The following is a 23,342-nucleotide window of genomic DNA, read 5'->3' as shown; positions in this document are numbered from 1 at the left end:
TTTTTTACCCACTGAATCTAAGTATTCGTATTTAAAATTATTTCATAATCCAATTTTGTAACATTAACAGTAACATGAAATAAATTCTAAATTAATCAAAACAAAATTGCCTAATAAGCAATTTGAGTAACAAAAACTCTTATTAAATTTTAATCATTCTTTGGAAAAATAACGATATTCTGAATCAAAAACTAATTATCAAATTAAAAATATTTAGTAAAACTTAAAATAATCATTTGCATAATATCTTCAGGAAATAATTATGCGAAATCTTACTTAAGTAGCAATCAAAACTTCAGCACGACATCTCGCAATAAAAATAAGCGACATTACACATTGGTGTGCTAACTGTCAGTGATTTATTAACCTTGTGTAATGCGATAAGATTACATATAATTATTTTTAAAGTGACAGTTTCCATGCTTCATCGAAAAATTTAAACTTACATCATCCATTTACAATTAAATATCATTTACATTAATTTATGCAACAAAATAGTTCCATTTGCTGCATACAACTCAGACTAACACAAACCCACAGGTTAAAATCGGTAAAAAAAAAACAAACATTTTCGCGCTTTAATTTCGTATTCAATGCACTTCACTTCAATTCAGTGTTTATTTTGCATTATGATCAATTCTTCGACACAAAAAAATAAAAAGAAAATAGTTAATCATGACAAAGAAAGTTGAGAGAAAATGTTAAAATGCTTTACAGCTTTTGCTTTCTCGGAGAAAAAACTATTAAGCCGTAAATCATTTGTTACTTTTCTTACTTAGACACAGAAAGAGTTAACCATTTAATTTTTTTATGGCAGCTCTAAAGCGATTTTTTTTAATCTGTTAAATAATAAATAAAAGCCTGAATTGCGGATTGCCATGTAAGTGGAATACGCGTTCGAACCTGGAACGACTTCAGAGGTATAAAAACTAAAGGTCACACATTAATTCTAGCATAATAATTGAAGAACAAGAATATCATCCATTTCAGGGGTTAAACAAAGGATCAAGGAAGGGTTCAACTACGAAGCTCATAGGCTTAATGCCTTTACTCCCATATCATCAAAGATTAAATAATTATAATCAAAAAGAGGGTTCGGCAAAGAGGTAAAATTTAGTGTCGAATTGTCAAAATAACAAAAAGTAAACTGCCTTCCACAGTGAAAAAGATAAAAACACTGAAGGACTTAATTTAATAATTTTGAGATCGAATAAACCAGAATCAATTTTGGAAGGTTACATCATTACTTTTGAAAAGATTCGATATTTTCTTGATCAATGTTCTTGTCAAGTTAACAACACAAGAAAGGAACCTCTCGCGTAACTCATTCACGTCGCAAGTGAATTCAGCTCTGGGGAGAGAAGGGAGTGGGGAACTCATTAGGCGAGTTAGATTTAAAGAGACAGTGGCAGAACTGCTCTTGAGGTGAAACATAATAAGTTAATAGCTTTAAGTGTTATGATTCAGTGATTTCAGTGTTATGATTTTATTCAGATTAAATAAAATATCTGTGCAGAAGAACTCTTTTATCAGGGATCAAAGAGGTGCTTACTTTTCGGTTACAACCGCTTACGATTGCAAGAAATAATAATTGCCCGATAACGGGACAAAGAGAAAGACGCTGAGTGAAGCTGAAAGAAGAGGGAACGAATTTAGTGATAGCTTCGAGGCGCCTTGTCTCTATAGCAACGCCTCTTAGGAAACACTAAATGCATTATATGAGCTTTTCAGAGTGGCTCTGGGTCTTTTTCTAGATGGCGCATTTCTTGGATGATAAATAGGCAATGAATGGAGAATGGGGTTACCGATCAAATTAATCTTTTTGAAAAAGTTAACTGAAAGTCGCTGTATAAAGCGATTTAAGGGAAGAATTTTGACTGCATTATGCATATCCTCGTTTGTAAAAAACCAAGGAATTTTTGCCGAAGCCTAATATTTTGGAAAGTTTGGATATATTTCCTGTTAGTAATTGCTGCTGCGCCCCATACGGGACTTGCATAAGTCAGAATAGGCCTTACATTGATTTATAGAGCAAGATCTTGTTTTTTGTGGACAGGTCGCTTTTTCTAACGAAAAAAGGCAGCAATTGGGAGTTGACAACCTTCGCATTAGAAATTGTTTTTGAGTGTGAGGTTGCCAAGTTAGTTTTGAATCAAGTATCACTCCTAGATATTTATAAGTAGGAACCCAAGGAATTGGTTATCCGAAGAATTGCAAGTTAAGTAAATTGGGATGAGTTTTTCAGATAAATAAAATAGCATCACATTTTGAGACATTAATATTGATCTTCCACAGTCCGAGCCAGAGCTCTAGGCTTGAAAGATAATTCTGCAGTGCAGAGATTATCGTGGTGGTATTGGAATGTGAAGAGAGATGATGGTTGTGTCATCCGCATATAAAGCTTAAGGGAAGCCTCCAATTGGGCTTGAAATTAAGATAGAAAATAAGAAACTAAACTAATTCAACTCAGAAAATATTTTGTAGTTGGCCCCGTTCGGGCTTACAGAAAACCTCCACTTGGGCTTGAAATTAAGATAGAAAATAAGAAACTAAACTAATTCTAACTAACTGAAACTTATCCAAAGCTGTACATAAATAACTAACCGAGTTGGTCCTTATTTAAACCTCACCGGCGAAAGTAGAAAACTGTCTACTGAGAATTTCTGAGCTCTTCTTCGGAAGTGACCAAGGCTTATTATAAATACTGGTCCTACCTCATTTACATAAAAAGAGATAATTAAAACTCATTCTGCCAGGGAGTTGTAGGTGGGAAACAAGAAAGTAAAGGAAAGCGGTTCAAAATTAAAAATAGCTAGTAAGAAATTAAAATAACCCCTACACTCCAGAGCATTTATCTTCCCAACCTCAAACTTGTTCATTTCTGTTATTTTGTTTCTCATAGTTATTCTTGTGATAAAAATCTGCGATATGCAAACGTTTTCATACCATTAATGTAGTTGCAAGTATGCGCATGACCAGGAAAAAGCCATAACAAAAGATAATATAATAACGAACTAATAAGAATAACAAATTCCTAACCGTTAATTAATTATTATAATATAATCAATAACTGCTATAAGCATAATAATAATTATCATAATTAATATAACAATCTAATAAATAATTAATTCGAGTAATAAATTATCGATGTTGAGTGATAATTAATAAATGAATAAACATTAATTAATGAATGAAAGAAATACATAAATAATCAATAATTTTAAATAAGTATGCATAGTAATAGAATGAAACGAAACTGCTAATGTAAGGAATTCCACCAAAACTTTTCGCTCCATCCATGATTTGGAAATCACTAATCAACTCGAAATACTGGTAAAATTTTTCTAAATATAAAGAATAATTGTCTTACTTAGTTATTTCAATATATATAGAACGAAATAGGAAGATCCACTTAAAAACTTTTTATTAATGTACTCATTTTGAAAACAAAAATACTGTTAACCGAGAAATAAACAACACATTTAATTCAAAAGCAGACAGTAAACAACAAGATTTTATTAGCTTTATTTTATTAGCTTTATTTTATTAGCTTGGAGTTTTGTCTGTAAATCAGTGTTCTTTAATAAGAAGAAAATAAACTTGGTATATAAAATTGATGCTTGTTGAGGAAATATTTTATTTATATTAATAGATGAAAAGAGAAAAGCAGGTAAATAATATAAACTCAATTTTAAACGGTTATAGAAAAGAAAAAAAAAAAAAAAAAAAAAAAAAGATAAAATTCTGAAAAATGTCAGATTTTAAATTACGTTCAAAGGGGCGTTTTTTTCTTAACATTTTGTCTATTACCTTTAAAGGTAATTATTTATTAAATATCATGTTCTTCGCACTTAAGCCATAAAATTCAGTTCCAGAGCAATATCGCAAAATAGTTTTAAATTGAGCATATCTTTAGAAATTCCGATACACAGTCTCACGCGCTGGAGATAGATTTTTTTTTTTTTCTCTTTTTCTGTACAACGTTGCCATGGCTCGCTTTGAAATCCTTGAATTTGTTAATCAAAAATTCGTTAAAGTTTTACAAAATATGAAATCGATAACAAAACAAATTCCAAATTTCAAATTTGCACTTCCACATGCCCATATTCACAGTAGGATTACGTCAATCACAGTAGGATTACGTCATTATTTAATTTTTTCAAATGTGATGTAGGATTCTAACATTGGGTGGCAACAGTTTGAAAAGTGAAACGAACAGTAATAGCGAACCAACTCAAAATCGCACAACGAAAACAATAGTCCTTCAAGGACAAAGCCCCTTTGGACTAAAAAAAGAAAAAAAAAAAAATTAAAATCTGAAATGTTTCAGATTTTAAATTACGTCCAAAGGGGCGTTTTTTTAACGTTTTGAGTGTTACCTTTATTTATTAAATATCATGTTCTTTGCACTTAAACCATAAAATTCAGTTCAAGAGCAATATCGCAAAATAATGTTAAATTAAGCATATCTTTAGAATTTCCGATATACACAGTCTCGCGAGCTGGAGATAAAAGTATTTTTTTTTCTATATAACATTGCCATTTCTCGCTTTTAAAGCATTGAGTTTGTAAATCAAAAATTCGTTAAAGTTTTACAAAATATAAAATCTATAATAAAACAAATTCCAAATTTGGGATTTCAGATGCCCATATTCGCAGTAGGATTTCGTCATTCAAAATTCGATGGCTCTATGTACCATTGTTTTATCACAATGCGAGAAATAGACAATCATTTATGCAGATTTTTCATTATTTAATTTCTTCAAATATAATGCAGGACTCTAACATTTTGTGGCAACAGTTTGAAAAGTGAACCGACGTTTATGAGTCCGACGCAAAATCGCAAAACGAAAACAATAGTCCTTCAGGGACAAAGCCCCTTTGGACTAAAAAAAAAAAAAAAAAAAAAAAAAAAAGCGGTCCACCCACTTTATGAGCATCAAAGAACTGCTGTTCCGCTCTTTTGCGGTAGAACATACAAGTTATTACATTACGAAATGAAAAAGAAATTAATAAATTAATCTCTACATATAATAAAAGAAAGAGTCTGTCTGTGTGTGTGTGTGTACCTTTTGTTTGCGCTGCGCGTAAGCTAATAGACCCACGGCTACGAAATTTGGTACATAGGTGCATCTAGACAAGAGACAGTGCACCTCGAAGCGATTTTTTCGAAATTCGAATTAGAATTTTTTAAATTTTATGTTTTGTGACGAAATCGCGTCATTTTGAGACATAATGGGGTATAGGAAAGCGAGATTTTACTCTACACACTCCATTTTTCCATCGTCATGAAACGTAGGCACTTAGCTACTTTACGAACTTAAAATAAACTTCGTGTTTCAATAAATCGATTCAATATGAATTTATTTAACAAAGGGAGTTTAACACCTTTCCAACGGTATATTTTCTAAAAAAGTTTATTTTTAAAAATGTACAGCTTATTTTTCTTTGATTTTTGGACATGTTAAACTTTCATCCTTGCGACTGCTTTTACAAAAAGAATTTTGGAAAAGTGATCATATTTTGTATTTTAAATTTTTTTTTTAAATGAAGCTTCCGAATACACTTCTCACATCTCACATGTTTAAAAATGTGATTTTTGCAACCATTTTCCTATCTTATTGTTGTTGATAGATTTTTGATGAAATCGCATCATTTTGGATAGTTTCATTCTTTTAGAAACAGGGGTTTGGCAACAATTTTTCATCGTATTTCTTATGTCACTGTTTTTAAGAGATTGGCATATTTCATTGTCATTTTTTTTTATATGTATATAATTTTTTTTTTTTTTTTTTCTAAAATTTAGACAAGAGTTTCTTAAACTACTTCCTTTAGACCAAAGTTTCTTAAACTATGGGTCGCGACCCCAACTGAGGTCGCGAGACCTGCAGTACAGGGTCGCCAAAAATTTTAGCAATTTTGTTACTTCTTAAACTTCTTATAATAATTTTAAAGCTAAAGTTGTTGTTGAGTAAAATTCTACGCAATTTTTAAATTTAACGTTTGGTGTTCCCTTCAGCCATTTTCTCGGTACATTTAAAAGCCAGACGAAGGCTGGCAGCAAAGCTGCTTGTGAATAAATAAAGCGATTCAGTTTGCTTTCCTCTACCAAAAACCAATATAGAAATGAAATAAAAAATAGAAACTTTAATTTTAATTGCTAAAAAAAATAAACTGTATTTGCAATTTTACTTTTTGGTATTTTACAATTTTTAATGAAGAGGCCTTGAGATTTTATGTACCTACTTTTGCCTCGCCGCGAAGTGAATATAAACTGATTGATTTCGAAATATATCTCAAATGAAGTTTGAGAAAATAAGTTTAAATGAATTGCAGCAAAAAAAATGTGTATAATTTAATAGGCCGTACAAGAAAATCCTGCGGTATCTACATCACATACTTTCTAAATTCAATGTGAATACAAGTAAAATACCCTTAGGTTTGTTTTGGTTGGGTTTATTTAATTACGGCAAAACTCTCGAAGGCTATCTGCCTAAAGGGAGAGATGCCTTCGTGGAGGAATTTCTATAGGAAAACTAGCTCGTATACATGTTACACATGGGGAAAACCGCGAAAACGCCTATGCAGGCAATTACCCTTAAAGCATCCTCCACCAAAGTATCCCTTCCTTTTTTTTCCCTTATTACGTGCTCCGCCCTTAGGCACTACACGGAAAGGGAGGGATGCCCCGTGGATGTCTTTGTAAAGGAAACTGGCTCGTATCCACGTTACACATGGGGAAAACCACGAAAACGCCCATGCAGCCAGCCTGTTCGCCGGGACTCGAACCCCGGACCGAACTACCAGTGTTCAGTGGCTTTTAACTTCCTTTAGACCAGAGTTTCTTAAACTATAGGTCGTGACCTCAATTGAGGTCGCGGGACCTGCAGTACAGGGTCGCCAAAAATTTTAGCAATTTTGTTATTTCTTAAACTTCTTATAATAATTTTATAATTACCAAATATTTTTACGTAATGTACCTGAAAAATGGATGAAGATAAGACAATACAGACAAAGAAAAAACGGAAATTTTCGACGCAATTTTTATAATAAAACGTTCATTTTACGTTAAACATTAAAGTTAATGACCTAACACTGCAGTAGTATATCACATTAAACTGACAGTTTCATGCGTGTGTCAGAATTGCGCAATGCTTATGGGGTCCCACAAAATTTTAATCAATATTATGGAGTCCCCACACCAAAAAGTTAAAAAAAATCTGCTTAGGACAGCAGGCTTAGCCGTAGTTTGTTAAGCTACAATCTTTCTTTTCACCATCGACGGAACAGCTGGCCCACTGGGTTAGGTGCTTATCAGCCTGTTGGATCCCGTCGATGGAATTAAAAATGAATACACGAATAAACATAAATAAACTTAGTACTGTGTTCCTCCGGGGATTGGCCACGAAATGAGGAACATTGAAGTAAGGACCAGAACATGGAAAGAAGGTGCCTGGTGGGGACTGCTGAGACTAAGCGGAACACTTATTAAGCTACAATCAACCGTAGTGTGCTTAGATAAAATCTGGTTAAATCCAGTTTAAAAAAATAATAAACATATTCGATGCATTTTAAAGATGAAAAGCGCACTCTTGTTTAATTTAGCTGTTTCAGTTTCGTATAAATCTGAATTTTCCCAGAAATCTCCTTAGGAGATTTCATGGGGATCACCTATATTTACAACTGAAATTAGTTTCTTGTTTAACGAATCTTCGAATACAACATTCCTATCCTGCATAATCTCATTGAGAGAACACAACAGCGGTTTCATTTTAGTAACTTCAGTGTCATTTTCAAACCGCAGTTCCGATTAAATTTTGTTTCGAAGAATGTGAACAGATGTTTTCCTTGACTAGAGATAAGTATCGTTCTTCCTCCTTCGAATTTTAAAACGGGCAGAAATATGTCCAAGTTGAGAAGAATATGTGATCGTTACTTAGCATAGGGGTGCGGCTCGTAACCAGGAAGTCTATCCAAGGATTTCCTTCCTTATTTTAGCCGAAGTACGCTACCTGGTGGACTATAAAAATGATTTTGACTGATTAGAGCGGCATTATTGTCTCAAGAAGAGGAACAAAAGGCGCTCAAGAAGTTTCGGTAAGCTTATTTTTCAAAAACTGCTTTCCGCTGCTGAGTAATTTAAGTGTGAAACGCATTTGTTTCAAAACTCTATCATTTTAAAATATATTTTCTTATCTAGCAATATATTATAAGGTATTTCTCCCGCATTTTTAGCGAGCCTTCGTGGTGTAGTGGTCTGCACGCTCAGCACGTTATTGAGAGGTCCGCGGTTCGATTCCCGGCGAACGCGTTGCTAATTTTTCATCTTGCCTGCCTCCAAATATTAACCTAATGTCTCTACAGTGGCGCCCGAACTAAAAGGGTTGTGGATGATGACTCACCACACCGAGGATTTGGCGATAAGCTGCGTTCAGACGCTGCCCTAAGGCTGCGTTCAGACGGCGGCGTAAAGGGCATTGAGGCGTAGTCATAAGGGCATAAAATACGGGAATTTCATTCACACTTGCGAGAACGGGGTGTAAGCCGTGGCCAATGAGAGAAGCTAAATTTGCGCATGCAGGGATGTGTCTACAACTTTCTCGCGCTGTTCTCCTGCTCGATTGATTTCCCGCGTTCGCTCTACTTGTTTTGTAACAGCGAAAATTTTCTGAAGAACGCCGCTTCGTTTTAGCTTCGCTCTGATTGGTCGACGCTTATCCCAAACTCGGCGTAAAGTTGAAAACTTTGAAACCTATGCCACGAGCCCTAAACCAGATTTTGTGTCGTAGCACAGACTGGTTGCCTTGGCAACGGAGCTTATGCCCTTTACGCCCCGTCTGAACGAATCTTAAAAACCCCACTCGCCCTTTAAAAAGGGAGAGTATATAAGGTATTTCTCCCGCTTTTCTAGCGTGCCTTCGTGGTGTAGTGATTCTGCACGCTGGGCCAGTAATCCAGAGGTTCGGGGTTCTATTCCTGGCGAAGGCGTTCGCTGATTTTTCCTCTCTCCGGCCTCGAAATAACCTAATGTCTCTACAATGGCGCCGAACTAAAAGGGTGGCGAATGATGATTTCTTCCCACACAGGATTTGGCGATTGGGTCCCCTAAAAACCATAGTCGCCCTTTAAAAGGGGGAGTATATAAGGTCCTTCTTAGCCCTTTAAAATGGGGAGTATATAGGTCTCCCACCTTCTTAGCGTGCATTCGTGGTGTAGTGGCCAGCCCATTGAGCCGGTGTTTCAGAGGTCCGTGGTTCGATTCCCGGCGAAGGTAGTTGTTAATTTTTCGATCTTTCTTGCTTCCACAAAATATCCAGTGTCACCTACGATATGATATGATGATATGAGGGACACATTCGACTCTCCTGGCAGACGTTACGTCGCCCTATGGCCCTATGGCTGCGTCAGAGCCCGGTGAAGGCGTTGCTCATTTTTCATCTCTCCTGCTTCCAATTAACCTAATGTCTGTACAACTTAATATAAAATACTTCTCCAGAATTTATTGCTGTTGTATTTATCAATTCCTAAATTCCTCAGAATTTATCGATAAATGAATCTATTCCAATATATTCGCACACTGGACCTTCTTGATGTTGTATAGGAAATTTAACGTTTTATATACATTTGTGTAGCACACAATAAAAAATAACAAACAGTATTTTATATTTCAGATAAAATGAAGGCAGTTCATATATTTCTTCTCATTGCAGTTGCTTTTGGTAAGTCCTATTTCTTATTTAATTAGTTTCTTTTATGCTATTTAATTATTTCCTTTCATGAGAAAATTAACATTGGAAATGAAGTCACTTTGTAAATATTTTCAGTCAATTATTAGTTTTTCGTTAATTAATTGTTTAACATGAAATTACTAGAAATAAGTGGGTAGGAAATTTGAAAGTTATTTCATTATGCTAAATGTTTTAAAAAATTTCGTATGAGACTTCTTTATTCTTAAAAAAATGCAACTGTGTAAAGAAAATTATTTAATTTCCATAAAAACTGTATGATAAATTATTATTATAAATAAATAAATGAGTAGGAATTTGAAAGTTATTTCATTATGCTAAATGTTTTAAAAAATTTCGTATGAGACTTCTTTTATTCTTACAACAATGCAACTGTGTAAAGAAAATTATTTAATTTCCATAAAAACTGTATGATAAATTTTTTTTTAATTGATAAATTATTTTTTTTAATTGGTAAATTATTTTTTTAAATTTAATTGTTTAACATGAAATTTCTAGAAATAAATGGGTAGGAAATTTGAAAGTTATTTCATTATGCTAAATGTTTTAAAAAATTTCCTATGAGACTTCTTTTATTCTTACAAAAATGCAACTGTGTAAAGAAAATTGTTTAATTTCCATAAAAACTGTATGATAAATTATTATTATAAATAAATAAATGAGTAGGAATTTGAAAGTTATTTCATTATGCTAAATGATTTAAAAAATTTCCTATGAGACTTCTTTTATTCTTACAACAATGCAACTGTGTAAAGAAAATTATTTAATTTCCATAAAACTGTATGATAAATTATTTTTTTTAATTGATAAATTATTTTTTTAAATTTAATTGTTTAACATGAAATTACTAGAAATAAATGGGTAGGAAATTTGAAAGTTATTTCATTATGCTAAATGTTTTAAAAAATTTCCTATGAGACTTATTTTATTCTTACAAAAATGCAACTGTGTAAAGAAAATTATTTAATTTCCATAAAAACTGTATGATAAATTATTATTATAAATAAATAAATGAGTAGGAATTTGAAAGTTATTTCATTATGCTAAATGTTTTAAAAAATTTCCTATGAGACTTCTTTTATTCTTACAACAATGCAACTGTGTAAAGAAAATTATTTAATTTCCATAAAAACTGTATGATAAATTTTTTTTAATTGATGAATTATTTTTTTTAATTGGTAAATTATTTTTTTAAATTTAATTGTTTAACATGAAATTCCTAGAAATAAATGGGTAGGAAATTTGAAAGTTATTTCATTATGCTAAATGTTTTAAAAAATTTCGTATGAGACTTCTTTTATTCTTACAAAAATGCAACTGTGTAAAGAAAATTATTTAATTTCCATAAAAACTGTATGATAAATTATTATTATAAATAAATAAATGAGTAGGAATTTGAAAGTTATTTCATTATGCTAAATGTTTTCAAAAATTTCCTATGAGACTTCTTTTATTCTTACAACAATGCAACTGTGTAAAGAAAATTATTTAATTTCCATAAAAACTGTATGATAAATTTTTTTTTAATTGATAAATTATTTTTTTTTAATTGATAAATTATTTTTTTAAATTTAATTGTTTAACATGAAATTACTAGAAATAAATGGGTAGGAAATTTGAAAGTTATTTCATTATGCTAAATGTTTTAAAAAATTTCCTATGAGACTTATTTTATTGTTACAAAAATGCAACTGTGTAAAGAAAATTATTTAATTTCCATAAAAACTGTATGATAAATTATTATTATAAATAAATAAATGAGTAGGAATTTGAAAGTTATTTCATTATGCTAAATGTTTTAAAAAATTTCCTATGAGACTTCTTTTATTCTTACAAAAATGCAACTGTGTAAAGAAAATTATTTAATTTCCATAAAAACTGTATGATAAATTATTATTATAAATAAATAAATGAGTAGGAATTTGAAAGTTATTTCATTATGCTAAATGTTTTAAAAAATTTCGTATGAGACTTCTTTTATTCTTACAACAATGCAACTGTGTAAAGAAAATTATTTAATTTCCATAAAAACTGTATGATAAATTATTTTTTTAATTGATAAATTATTTTTTTAATTGATAAATTATTTTTTTTAATTGATAAATTATTTTTTTTAATTGATAAATTATTTTTTTGAATTTAATTGTTTAACATGAAATTCCTAGAATAAATGGGTAGGAAATTTGAAAGTTATTTCATTATGCTAAATGTTTTAAAAAATTTCCTATGAGACTTCTTTTATTCTTACAAAAATGCAACTGTGTAAAGAAAATTATTTAATTTCCATAAAAACTGTATGATAAATTATTATTATAAATAAATAAATGAGTAGGAATTTGAAAGTTATTTCATTATGCTAAATGTTTTAAAAAATTTCCTATGAGACTTCTTTTATTCTTACAACAATGCAACTGTGTAAAGAAAATTATTTAATTTCCATAAAACTGTATGATAAATTATTTTTTTAATTGATAAATTATTTTTTTTAATTGATAAATTATTTTTTTAAATTTAATTGTTTAACATGAAATTACTAGAAATAAATTGGGAAGGAAATTTGAAAGTTATTTCATTATGCTAAATGTTTTAAAAAATTTCCTATGAGACTTCTTTTATTCTTAAAATGCAACTGTGTAAAGAAAATTGTTTAATTTCCATAAAAACTGTATGATAAATTATTATTATAAATAAATAAATGAGTAGGAATTTGAAAGTTATTTCATTATGCTAAATGATTTAAAAAATTTCCTATGAGACTTCTTTTATTCTTACAACAATGCAACTGTGTAAAGAAAATTATTTAATTTCCATAAAACTGTATGATAAATTATTTTTTTTAATTGATAAATTATTTTTTTAAATTTAATTGTTTAACATGAAATTACTAGAAATAAATGGGTAGGAAATTTGAAAGTTATTTCATTATGCTAAATGTTTTTAAAAATTTCCTATGAGACTTATTTTATTCTTACAAAAATGCAACTGTGTAAAGAAAATTATTTAATTTCCATAAAAACTGTATGATAAATTATTATTATAAATAAATAAATGAGTAGGAATTTGAAAGTTATTTCATTATGCTAAATGTTTTAAAAAATTTCCTATGAGACTTCTTTTATTCTTACAACAATGCAACTGTGTAAAGAAAATTATTTAATTTCCATAAAAACTGTATGATAAATTTTTTTTAATTGATGAATTATTTTTTTTAATTGGTAAATTATTTTTTTAAATTTAATTGTTTAACATGAAATTCCTAGAAATAAATGGGTAGGAAATTTGAAAGTTATTTCATTATGCTAAATGTTTTAAAAAATTTCGTATGAGACTTCTTTTATTCTTACAAAAATGCAACTGTGTAAAGAAAATTATTTAATTTCCATAAAAACTGTATGATAAATTATTATTATAAATAAATAAATGAGTAGGAATTTGAAAGTTATTTCATTATGCTAAATGTTTTCAAAAATTTCCTATGAGACTTCTTTTATTCTTACAACAATGCAACTGTGTAAAGAAAATTATTTAATTTCCATAAAAACTGTATGATAAATTTTTTTTTAATTGATAAATTATTTTTTTTTAATTGATAAATTATTTTTTTAAATTTAATTGTTTAACATGAAATTACTAGAAATAAATGGGTAGGAAATTTGAAAGTTATTTCATTATGCTAAATGTTTTAAAAAATTTCCTATGAGACTTATTTTATTGTTACAAAAATGCAACTGTGTAAAGAAAATTATTTAATTTCCATAAAAACTGTATGATAAATTATTATTATAAATAAATAAATGAGTAGGAATTTGAAAGTTATTTCATTATGCTAAATGTTTTAAAAAATTTCCTATGAGACTTCTTTTATTCTTACAACAATGCAACTGAGTAAAGAAAATTATTTAATTTCCATAAAACTGTATGATAAATTATTTTTTTAATTGATAAATTATATTTTTTAATTGATAAATTATTTTTTTAAATTTAATTGTTTAACATGAAATTACTAGAAATAAATGGGTAGGAAATTGGAAAGTTATTTCATTATGCGAAATGTTTTAAAAAATTTCGTATGAGACTTCTTTTATTCTTACAAAAATGCAACTGTGTAATGAAAATTATTTAATTTCCATAAAAACTGTATGATAAATTATTATTATAAATAAATAAATGAGTAGGAATTTGAAAGTTATTTCATTATGCTAAATGTTTTAAAAAATTTCGTATGAGACTTCTTTTATTCTTACAAAAATGCAACTGTGTAAAGAAAATTATTTAATTTCCATAAAAACTGTATGATAAATTATTATTATAAATAAATAAATGAGTAGGAATTTGAAAGTTATTTCATTATGCTAAATGTTTTAAAAAATTTCGTATGAGACTTCTTTTATTCTTACAACAATGCAACTGTGTAAAGAAAATTATTTAATTTCCATAAAAACTGTATGATAAATTATTTTTTTAATTGATAAATTATTTTTTTTAATTGATAAATTATTTTTTTTAATTGATAAATTATTTTTTTTTAATTGATAAATTATTTTTTTGAATTTAATTGTTTAACATGAAATTCCTAGAATAAATGGGTAGGAAATTTGAAAGTTATTTCATTATGCTAAATGTTTTAAAAAATTTCCTATGAGACTTCTTTTATTCTTACAAAAATGCAACTGTGTAAAGAAAATTATTTAATTTCCATAAAAACTGTATGATAAATTATTATTATAAATAAATAAATGAGTAGGAATTTGAAAGTTATTTCATTATGCTAAATGTTTTAAAAAATTTCCTATGAGACTTCTTTTATTCTTACAACAATGCAACTGTGTAAAGAAAATTATTTAATTTCCATAAAACTGTATGATAAATTATTTTTTTAATTGATAAATTATTTTTTTTAATTGATAAATTATTTTTTTAAATTTAATTGTTTAACATGAAATTACTAGAAATAAATTGGGAAGGAAATTTGAAAGTTATTTCATTATGCTAAATGTTTTAAAAAATTTCGTATGAGACTTCTTTTATTCTTACAAAAATGCAACTGTGTAAAGAAAATTATTTAATTTCCATAAAAACTGTATGATAAATTATTATTATAAATAAATAAATGAGTAGGAATTTGAAAGTTATTTCATTATGCTAAATGTTTTAAAAAATTTCCTATGAGACTTCTTTTATTCTAACAACAATGCAACTGTGCAAAGAAAATTATTTAATTTCCATAAAAACTGTATGATAAATTATTATTATAAATAAATAAATGAGTAGGAATTTGAAAGTTATTTCATTATGCTAAATGTTTTAAAAAATTTCATATGAGTCTTCTTTTATTCTTACAACAATGCAACTGTGTAAAGAAAATTATTTAATTTCCATAAAAACTGTATGATAAATTTTTTTTAATTGATAAATTATTTTTTTAAATTGAATTGTTTAACATGAAATTACTAGAAATAAATGGGTAGGAAATTTGAAAGTTATTTCATTATGCTAAATGTTTTAAAAAATTTCCTATGAGACTTCTTTTATTCTTACAAAAATGCAACTGTGTAAAGAAAATTATTTAATTTCCATAAAAACTGTATGATAAATTATTATTATAAATAAATAAATGAGTAGGAATTTGAAAGTTATTGCATTATGCTAAATGTTTTAAAAAATTTCCTATGAGACTTCTTTTAATCTTACAACAATGCAACTGTGTAAAGAAAATTATTTAATTTCCATAAAACTGTATGATAAATTATTTTTTTAATTGATAAATTATTTTTTTAATTGATAAATTATTTTTAATTGATAAATTATTTTTTTAATTGATAAATTATTTTTTTTAATTTAATTGTTTAACATGAAATTACTAGAAATAAATGGGTAGGAAATTTGAAAGTTATTTCATTATGCTAAATGTTTTAAAAAATTTCGTATGAGACTTCTTTTATTCTTACAAAAATGCAACTGTGTAAAGAAAATTATTTAATTTCCATAAAAACTGTATGATAAATTATTATTATAAATAAATAAATGAGTAGGAATTTGAAAGTTATTTCATTATGCTAAAAGTTTTAAAAAATTTCGTATGAGATTTCTTTTATTCTTACAAAAATGCAACTGTGTAAAGAAAATTATTTAATTTCCATAAAAACTGTATGATGAATTATTATTATAAATAAATAAATGAGTAGCAATTTGAAAGTTATTTCATTATGCTAAATGTTTTAAAAAATTTCCTATGAGACTTCTTTTATTCTTACAACAATGCAACTGTGTAAAGAAAATTAATTAATTTCCATAAAACTGTATGATAAATTATTTTTTTAATTGATAAATTATTTTTTTAATTGATAAATTTTTTTTAATTGATAAATTATTTTTTTTAATTTAATTGTTTAACATGAAATTACTAGAAATAAATGGGTAGGAAATTTGAAAGTTATTTCATTATGCTAAAGGTTTTAAAAAATTTCGTATGAGACTTCTTTTATTCTTACAACAATGCAACTGTGTAAAGAAAATTATTTAATTTCCATAAAACTCTATGATAAATTATATTTTTTAATTGATAAATTATTTTTTTAAATTTAATTGTTTAACATGAAATTACTAGAAATAATTGGGTAGGAAATTTGAAAGTTATATCATTATGCTAAATGTTTTAAAAAATTTCGTATGAGACTTCTTTTATTCTTACAAAAATGCAACTGTGTAAAGAAAATTATTTAATTTCCATAAAAACTGTATGATAAATTATTATTATAAATAAATAAATGAGTAGGAATTTGAAAGTTATTTCATTATGCTAAATGAGTTAAAAAATTTGCTATGAGACTTCTTTTATTCTTACAACAATGCAACTGTGTAAAGAAAATTATTTAATTTCCATAAAAACTGTATGATAAATTATTATTATAAATAAATAAATGAGTAGGAATTTGAAAGTTATTTCATTATGCTAAATGTTTTAAAAAATTTCCTATGAGACTTCTTTTATTCTTACAACAATGCAACTGTGTAAAGAAAATTATTTAATTTCCATAAAACTGTATGATAAATTATTTTTTTTAATTGATAAATTATTTTTTTAAATTTAATTGTTTAACATGAAATTACCAGAAATAAATGGGTAGGAAATTTGAAAGTTATTTCATTATGCTAAATGTTTTAAAAAATTTCCTATGAGACTTCTTTTATTCTTACAACAATGCAACTGTGTAAAGAAAATTATTTAATTTCCATAAAAACTGTATGATAAATTATTTTTTTAATTGATAAATTATTTTTTTTAATTGATAAATTATTTTTTTAAATTTAATTGTTTAACATGAAATTACTAGAAATAAATGGGTAGGAAATTTGAAAGTTATTTCATTATGCTAAATGTTTTAAAATATTTCGTATGAGACTTCTTTTATTCTTACAAAAATGCAACTGTGTAAAGAAAATTATTTAATTTCCATAAAAACTGTATGATAAATTATTATTATAAATAAATAAATGAGTAGGAATTTGAAAGTTATTTCATTATGCTAAATGTTTTAAAAAATTTCGTATGAGACTTCTTTTATTCTTACAACAATGCAACTATGTAAAGAAAATTATTTAATTTCCATAAAAACTGTATGATAATTTTTTTTTAATTGATAAATTATTTTTTTAAATTTAATTGTTTAACATGAAATTACTAGAAATAAATGGGTAGGAAATTTGAAAGTTATTTCATTATGCTAAATGTTTTAAAAAATTTCCTATGAGACTTCTTTTATTCTTACAACAATGCAACTGTGTAAAGAAAATTATTTAATTTCCATAAAACTGTATGATAAATTATTTTTTTTAATTGATAAATTATTTTTTTAAATTTAATTGTTTAACATGAAATTACCAGAAATAAATGGGTAGGAAATTTGAAAGTTATTTCATTATGCTAAATGTTTTAAAAAATTTCCTATGAGACTTCTTTTATTCTTACAACAATGCAACTGTGTAAAGAAAATTATTTAATTTCCATAAAAACTGTATGATAAATTATTTTTTTAATTGATAAATTATTTTTTTTAATTGATAAATTATTTTTTTAAATTTAATTGTTTAACATGAAATTACTAGAAATAAATGGGTAGGAAATTTGAAAGTTATTTCATTATGCTAAATGTTTTAAAATATTTCGTATGAGACTTCTTTTATTCTTACAACAATGCAACTATGTAAAGAAAATTATTTAATTTCCATAAAAACTGTATGATAATTTTTTTTTAATTGATAAATTATTTTTTTAAATTTAATTGTTTAACATGAAATTACTAGAAATAAATGGGTAGGAAATTTGAAAGTTATTTCATTATGCTAAATGTTTTAAAAAATTTCCTATGAGACTTCTTTTATTCTTACAACAATGCAACTGTGTAAAGAAAATTATTTAATTTCCATAAAACTGTATGATAAATTATTTTTTTAATTGATAAATTATTTTTTTTAATTGATAAATTATTTTTTTTAATTTAATTGTTTAACATGAAATTACTAGAAATAAATTGGGAAGGAAATTTGAAAGTTATTTCATTATGCTAAATGTTTTAAAAAATTTCGTATGAGACTTCTTTTATTCTTACAAAAATGCAACTGTGTAAAGAAAATTATTTAATTTCCATAAAAACTGTATGATAAATTATTATTATAAATAAATAAATGAGTAGGAATTTGAAAGTTATTTCATTATGCTAAATGTTTTAAAAAATTTCCTATGAGACTTCTTTTATTCTAACAACAATGCAACTGTGCAAAGAAAATTATTTAATTTCCATAAAAACTGTATGATAAATTATTATTATAAATAAATAAATGAGTAGGAATTTGAAAGTTATTTCATTATGCTAAATGTTTTAAAAAATTTCGTATGAGTCTTCTTTTATTCTTACAACAATGCAACTGTGTAAAGAAAATTATTTAATTTCCATAAAAACTGTATGATAAATTTTTTTTAATTGATAAATTATTTTTTTAAATTGAATTGTTTAACATGAAATTACTAGAAATAGATGGGTAGGAAATTTGAAAGTTATTTCATTATGCTAAATGTTTTAAAAAATTTCCTATGAGACTTCTTTTATTCTTACAAAAATGCAACTGTGTAAAGAAAATTATTTAATTTCCATAAAAACTGTATGATAAATTATTATTATAAATAAATAAATGAGTAGGAATTTGAAAGTTATTTCATTATGCTAAATGTTTTAAAAAATTTCCTATGAGACTTCTTTTATTCTTACAACAATGCAACTGTGTAAAGAAAATTATTTAATTTCCATAAAAACTGTATGATAAATTTTTTTTAATTGATAAATTATTTTTTTTAATTGATAAATTATTTTTTTTAATTTAATTGTTTAACATGAAATTACTAGAAATAAATGGGTAGGAAATTTGAAAGTTATTTCATTATGCTAAAAGTTTAAAAAAATTTCGTATGAGACTTCTTTTATTCTTACAAAAATGCAACTGTGTAAAGAAAATTATTTAATTTCCATAAAAACTGTATGATGAATTATTATTATAAATAAATAAATGAGTAGCAATTTGAAAGTTATTTCATTATGCTAAATGTTTTAAAAAATTTCCTATGAGACTTCTTTTATTCTTACAACAATGCAACTGTGTAAAGAAAATTAATTAATTTCCATAAAACTGTATGATAAATTATTTTTTTAATTGATAAATTATTTTTTTTAATTGATAAATTTTTTTTAATTGATAAATTATTTTTTTAAATTTAATTGTTTAACATGAAATTACTAGAAATAAATGGGTAGGAAATTTGAAAGTTATTTTATTATGCTAAAGGTTTTAAAAAATTTCGTATGAGACTTCTTTTATTCTTACAACAATGCAACTGTGTAAAGAAAATTATTTAATTTCCATAAAACTCTATGATAAATTATATTTTTTAATTGATAAATTATTTTTTTAATTGATAAATTATTTTTTTAAATTTAATTGTTTAACATGAAATTACTAGAAATAATTGGGTAGGAAATTTGAAAGTTATTTCATTATGCTAAATGTTTTAAAAAATTTCGTATGAGACTTCTTTTATTCTTACAAAAATGCAACTGTGTAAAGAAAATTATTTAATTTCCATAAAAACTGTATGATAAATTATTATTATAAATAAATAAATGAGTAGGAATTTGAAAGTTATTTCATTATGCTAAATGATTTAAAAAATTTCCTATGAGACTTCTTTTATTCTTACAACAATGCAACTGTGTAAAGAAAATTATTTAATTTCCATAAAAACTGTATGATAAATTATTATTATAAATAAATAAATGAGTAGGAATTTGAAAGTTATTTCATTATGCTAAATGTTTTAAAAAATTTCCTATGAGACTTCTTTTATTCTTACAACAATGCAACTGTGTAAAGAAAATTATTTAATTTCCATAAAACTGTATGATAAATTATTTTTTTTAATTGGTAAATTATTTTTTTAAATTTAATTGTTTAACATGAAATTACCAGAAATAAATGGGTAGGAAATTTGAAAGTTATTTCATTATGCTAAATGTTTTAAAAAATTTCCTATGAGACTTCTTTTATTCTTACAACAATGCAACTGTGTAAAGAAAATTATTTAATTTCCATAAAAACTGTATGATAAATTATTTTTTTAATTGATAAATTATTTTTTTTAATTGATAAATTATTTTTTTAAATTTAATTGTTTAACATGAAATTACTAGAAATAAATGGGTAGGAAATTTGAAAGTTATTTCATTATGCTAAATGTTTTAAAATATTTCGTATGAGACTTCTTTTATTCTTACAAAAATGCAACTGTGTAAAGAAAATTATTTAATTTCCATAAAAACTGTATGATAAATTATTATTATAAATAAATAAATGAGTAGGAATTTGAAAGTTATTTCATTATGCTAAATGTTTTAAAAAATTTCGTATGAGACTTCTTTTATTCTTACAACAATGCAACTGTGTAAAGAAAATTATTTAATTTCCATAAAAACTGTATGATAATTTTTTTTTAATTGATAAATTATTTTTTTAAATTTAATTGTTTAACATGAAATTACTAGAAATAAATGGGTAGGAAATTTGAAAGTTATTTCATTATGCTAAATGTTTTAAAAAATTTCCTATGAGACTTATTTTATTGTTACAAAAATGCAACTGTGTAAAGAAAATTATTTAATTTCCATAAAAACTGTATGATAAATTATTATTATAAATAAATAAATGAGTAGGAATTTGAAAGTTATTTCATTATGCTAAATGTTTTAAAAAATTTCCTATGAGACTTCTTTTATTCTTACAACAATGCAACTGTGTAAAGAAAATTATTTAATTTCCATAAAACTGTATGATAAATTATTTTTTTTAATTGATAAATTATATTTTTTAATTGATAAATTATTTTTTTAAATTTAATTGTTTAACATGAAATTACTAGAAATAAATGGGTAGGAAATTTGAAAGTTAATTCATTATGCTAAAGGTTTTAAAAAATTTCGTATGAGACTTCTTTTATTCTTACAAAAATGCAACTGTGTAATGAAAATTATTTAATTTCCATAAAAACTGTATGATAAATTATTATTATAAATAAATAAATGAGTAGGAATTTGAAAGTTATTTCATTATGCTAAATGTTTTAAAAAACTTCGTATGAGACTTCTTTTATTCTTACAAAAATGCAACTGTGTAAAGAAAATTAATTAATTTCCATAAAACTGTATGATAAATTATTTTTTTAATTGATAAATTATTTTTTTTAATTGATAAATTATTTTTTTAAATTTATTTGTTTAACATGAAATTACTAGAAATAATTGGGTAGGAAATTTGAAAGTTATTTCATTATGCTAAATGTTTTAAAAAATTTCGTATGAGACTTCTTTTATTCTTACAAAAATGCAACTGTGTAAAGAAAATTATTTATTTTCCATAAAAACTGTATGATAAATTATTATTATAAATAAATAAATGAGTAGGAATTTGAAAGTTATTTCATTATGCTAAATGATTTAAAAAATTTCCTATGAGACTTCTTTTATTCTTACAACAATGCAACTGTGTAAAGAAAATTATTTAATTTCCATAAAAACTGTATGATAAATTATTATTATAAATAAAAAAATGAGTAGGAATTTGAAAGTTATTTCATTATGCTAAATGTTTTAAAAAATTTCCTATGAGACTTCTTTTATTCTTACAACAATGCAACTGTGTAAAGAAAATTATTTAATTTCCATAAAACTGTATGATAAATTATTTTTTTAATTGATAAATTATTTTTTTTAATTGATAAATTATTTTTTTAAATTTAATTGTTTAACATGAAATTACCAGAAATAAATGGGTAGGAAATTTGAAAGTTATTTCATTATGCTAAATGTTTTAAAAAATTTCCTATGAGACTTCTTTTATTCTTACAACAATGCAACTGTGTAAAGAAAATTATTTAATTTCCATAAAAACTGTATGATAAATTATTTTTCTTAATTGATAAATTATTTTTTTAATTGATAAATTATTTTTTTTAATTTAATTGTTTAACATGAAATTACTAGAAATAAATGGGTAGGAAATTTGAAAGTTATTTCATTATGCTAAATGATTTAAAATATTTCGTATGAGACTTCTTTTATTCTTACAAAAATGCAACTGTGTAAAGAAAATTATTTAATTTCCATAAAAACTGTATGATAAATTATTATTATAAATAAATAAATGAGTAGGAATTTGAAAGTTATTTCATTATGCTAAATGTTTTAAAAAATTTCGTATGAGACTTCTTTTATTCTTACAACAATGCAACTGTGTAAAGAAAATTATTTAATTTCCATAAAAACTGTATGATAAATTTTTTTAATTGATAAATTATTTTTTTTAATTGATAAATTATTTTTTTAAATTTAATTGTTTAACATGAAATTACTAGAAATAAATGGGTAGGAAATTTGAAAGTTATTTCATTATGCTAAAGGTTTTAAAAAATTTCGTATGAGACTTCTTTTATTCTTACAAAAATGCAACTGTGTAATGAAAATTATTTAATTTCCATAAAAACTGTATGATAAATTATTATTATAAATAAATAAATGAGTAGGAATTTGAAAGTTATTTCATTATGCTAAATGTTTTAAAAAATTTCCTATGAGACTTCTTTTATTCTTACAACAATGCAACTGTGTAAAGAAAATTATTTAATTTCCATAAAACTGTATGATAAATTATTTTTTTAATTGATAAATTATTTTTTTTAATTGATAAATTATTTTTTTAAATTTAATTGTTTAACATGAAATTACCAGAAATAAATGGGTAGGAAATTTGAAAGTTATTTCATTATGCTAAATGTTTTAAAAAATTTCCTATGAGACTTCTTTTATTCTTACAACAATGCAACTGTGTAAAGAAAATTATTTAATTTCCATAAAAACTGTATGATAAATTATTTTTCTTAATTGATAAATTATTTTTTTAATTGATAAATTATTTTTTTTAATTTAATTGTTTAACATGAAATTACTAGAAATAAATGGGTAGGAAATTTGAAAGTTATTTCATTATGCTAAATGA

General features: G+C 25.1%; 2 protein-coding genes across 6 annotated transcripts in view; one reads left to right on the top strand and one right to left on the bottom strand.

The window, feature by feature from the left end:
* Window positions 1-576, bottom strand: part of Sas-4 (spindle assembly abnormal 4) — a 102,746-nt gene extending 102,170 nt beyond the window's left edge. The window contains exon 1 of one of the 4 annotated variants that reach the window (XR_015042820.1): window positions 277-576. The gene's annotated coding sequence lies outside the window, so the exon portion shown is untranslated. The remainder of the gene's footprint in view (window positions 1-276) is intronic. The other 3 variants (XM_085822822.1, XM_085822825.1, XM_085822823.1) reach the window with 3 other exon arrangements.
* A 7,312-nt stretch (window positions 577-7,888) lies between these two features.
* The window catches only part of LOC146996055 (defensin BmKDfsin3-like), a 194,116-nt gene continuing 178,662 nt past the window's right edge, over window positions 7,889-23,342 (top strand). The window contains exons 1-2 of one of the 2 annotated variants that reach the window (XM_085822821.1): window positions 7,889-8,097; window positions 9,672-9,719. In XM_085822821.1, coding sequence (XP_085678947.1) covers window positions 9,677-9,719 — 43 coding nt within the window. In that variant the 5' untranslated portion in view covers window positions 7,889-8,097; window positions 9,672-9,676. The remainder of the gene's footprint in view (window positions 8,098-9,671; window positions 9,720-23,342) is intronic. The other variant, XM_085822820.1, reaches the window with a different exon arrangement.

Source organism: Stegodyphus dumicola, chromosome 8, assembly GCF_044657685.1.
Source record: "Stegodyphus dumicola isolate Sdum_Otavi_A_Nest chromosome 8, ASM4465768v1".
In the NCBI taxonomy this organism is placed as follows: domain Eukaryota; kingdom Metazoa; phylum Arthropoda; class Arachnida; order Araneae; family Eresidae; genus Stegodyphus; species Stegodyphus dumicola.
The sequence above is the reverse complement of the archived record's forward strand: the minus strand, read 5'-3'. Positions and strand labels throughout refer to the sequence as shown.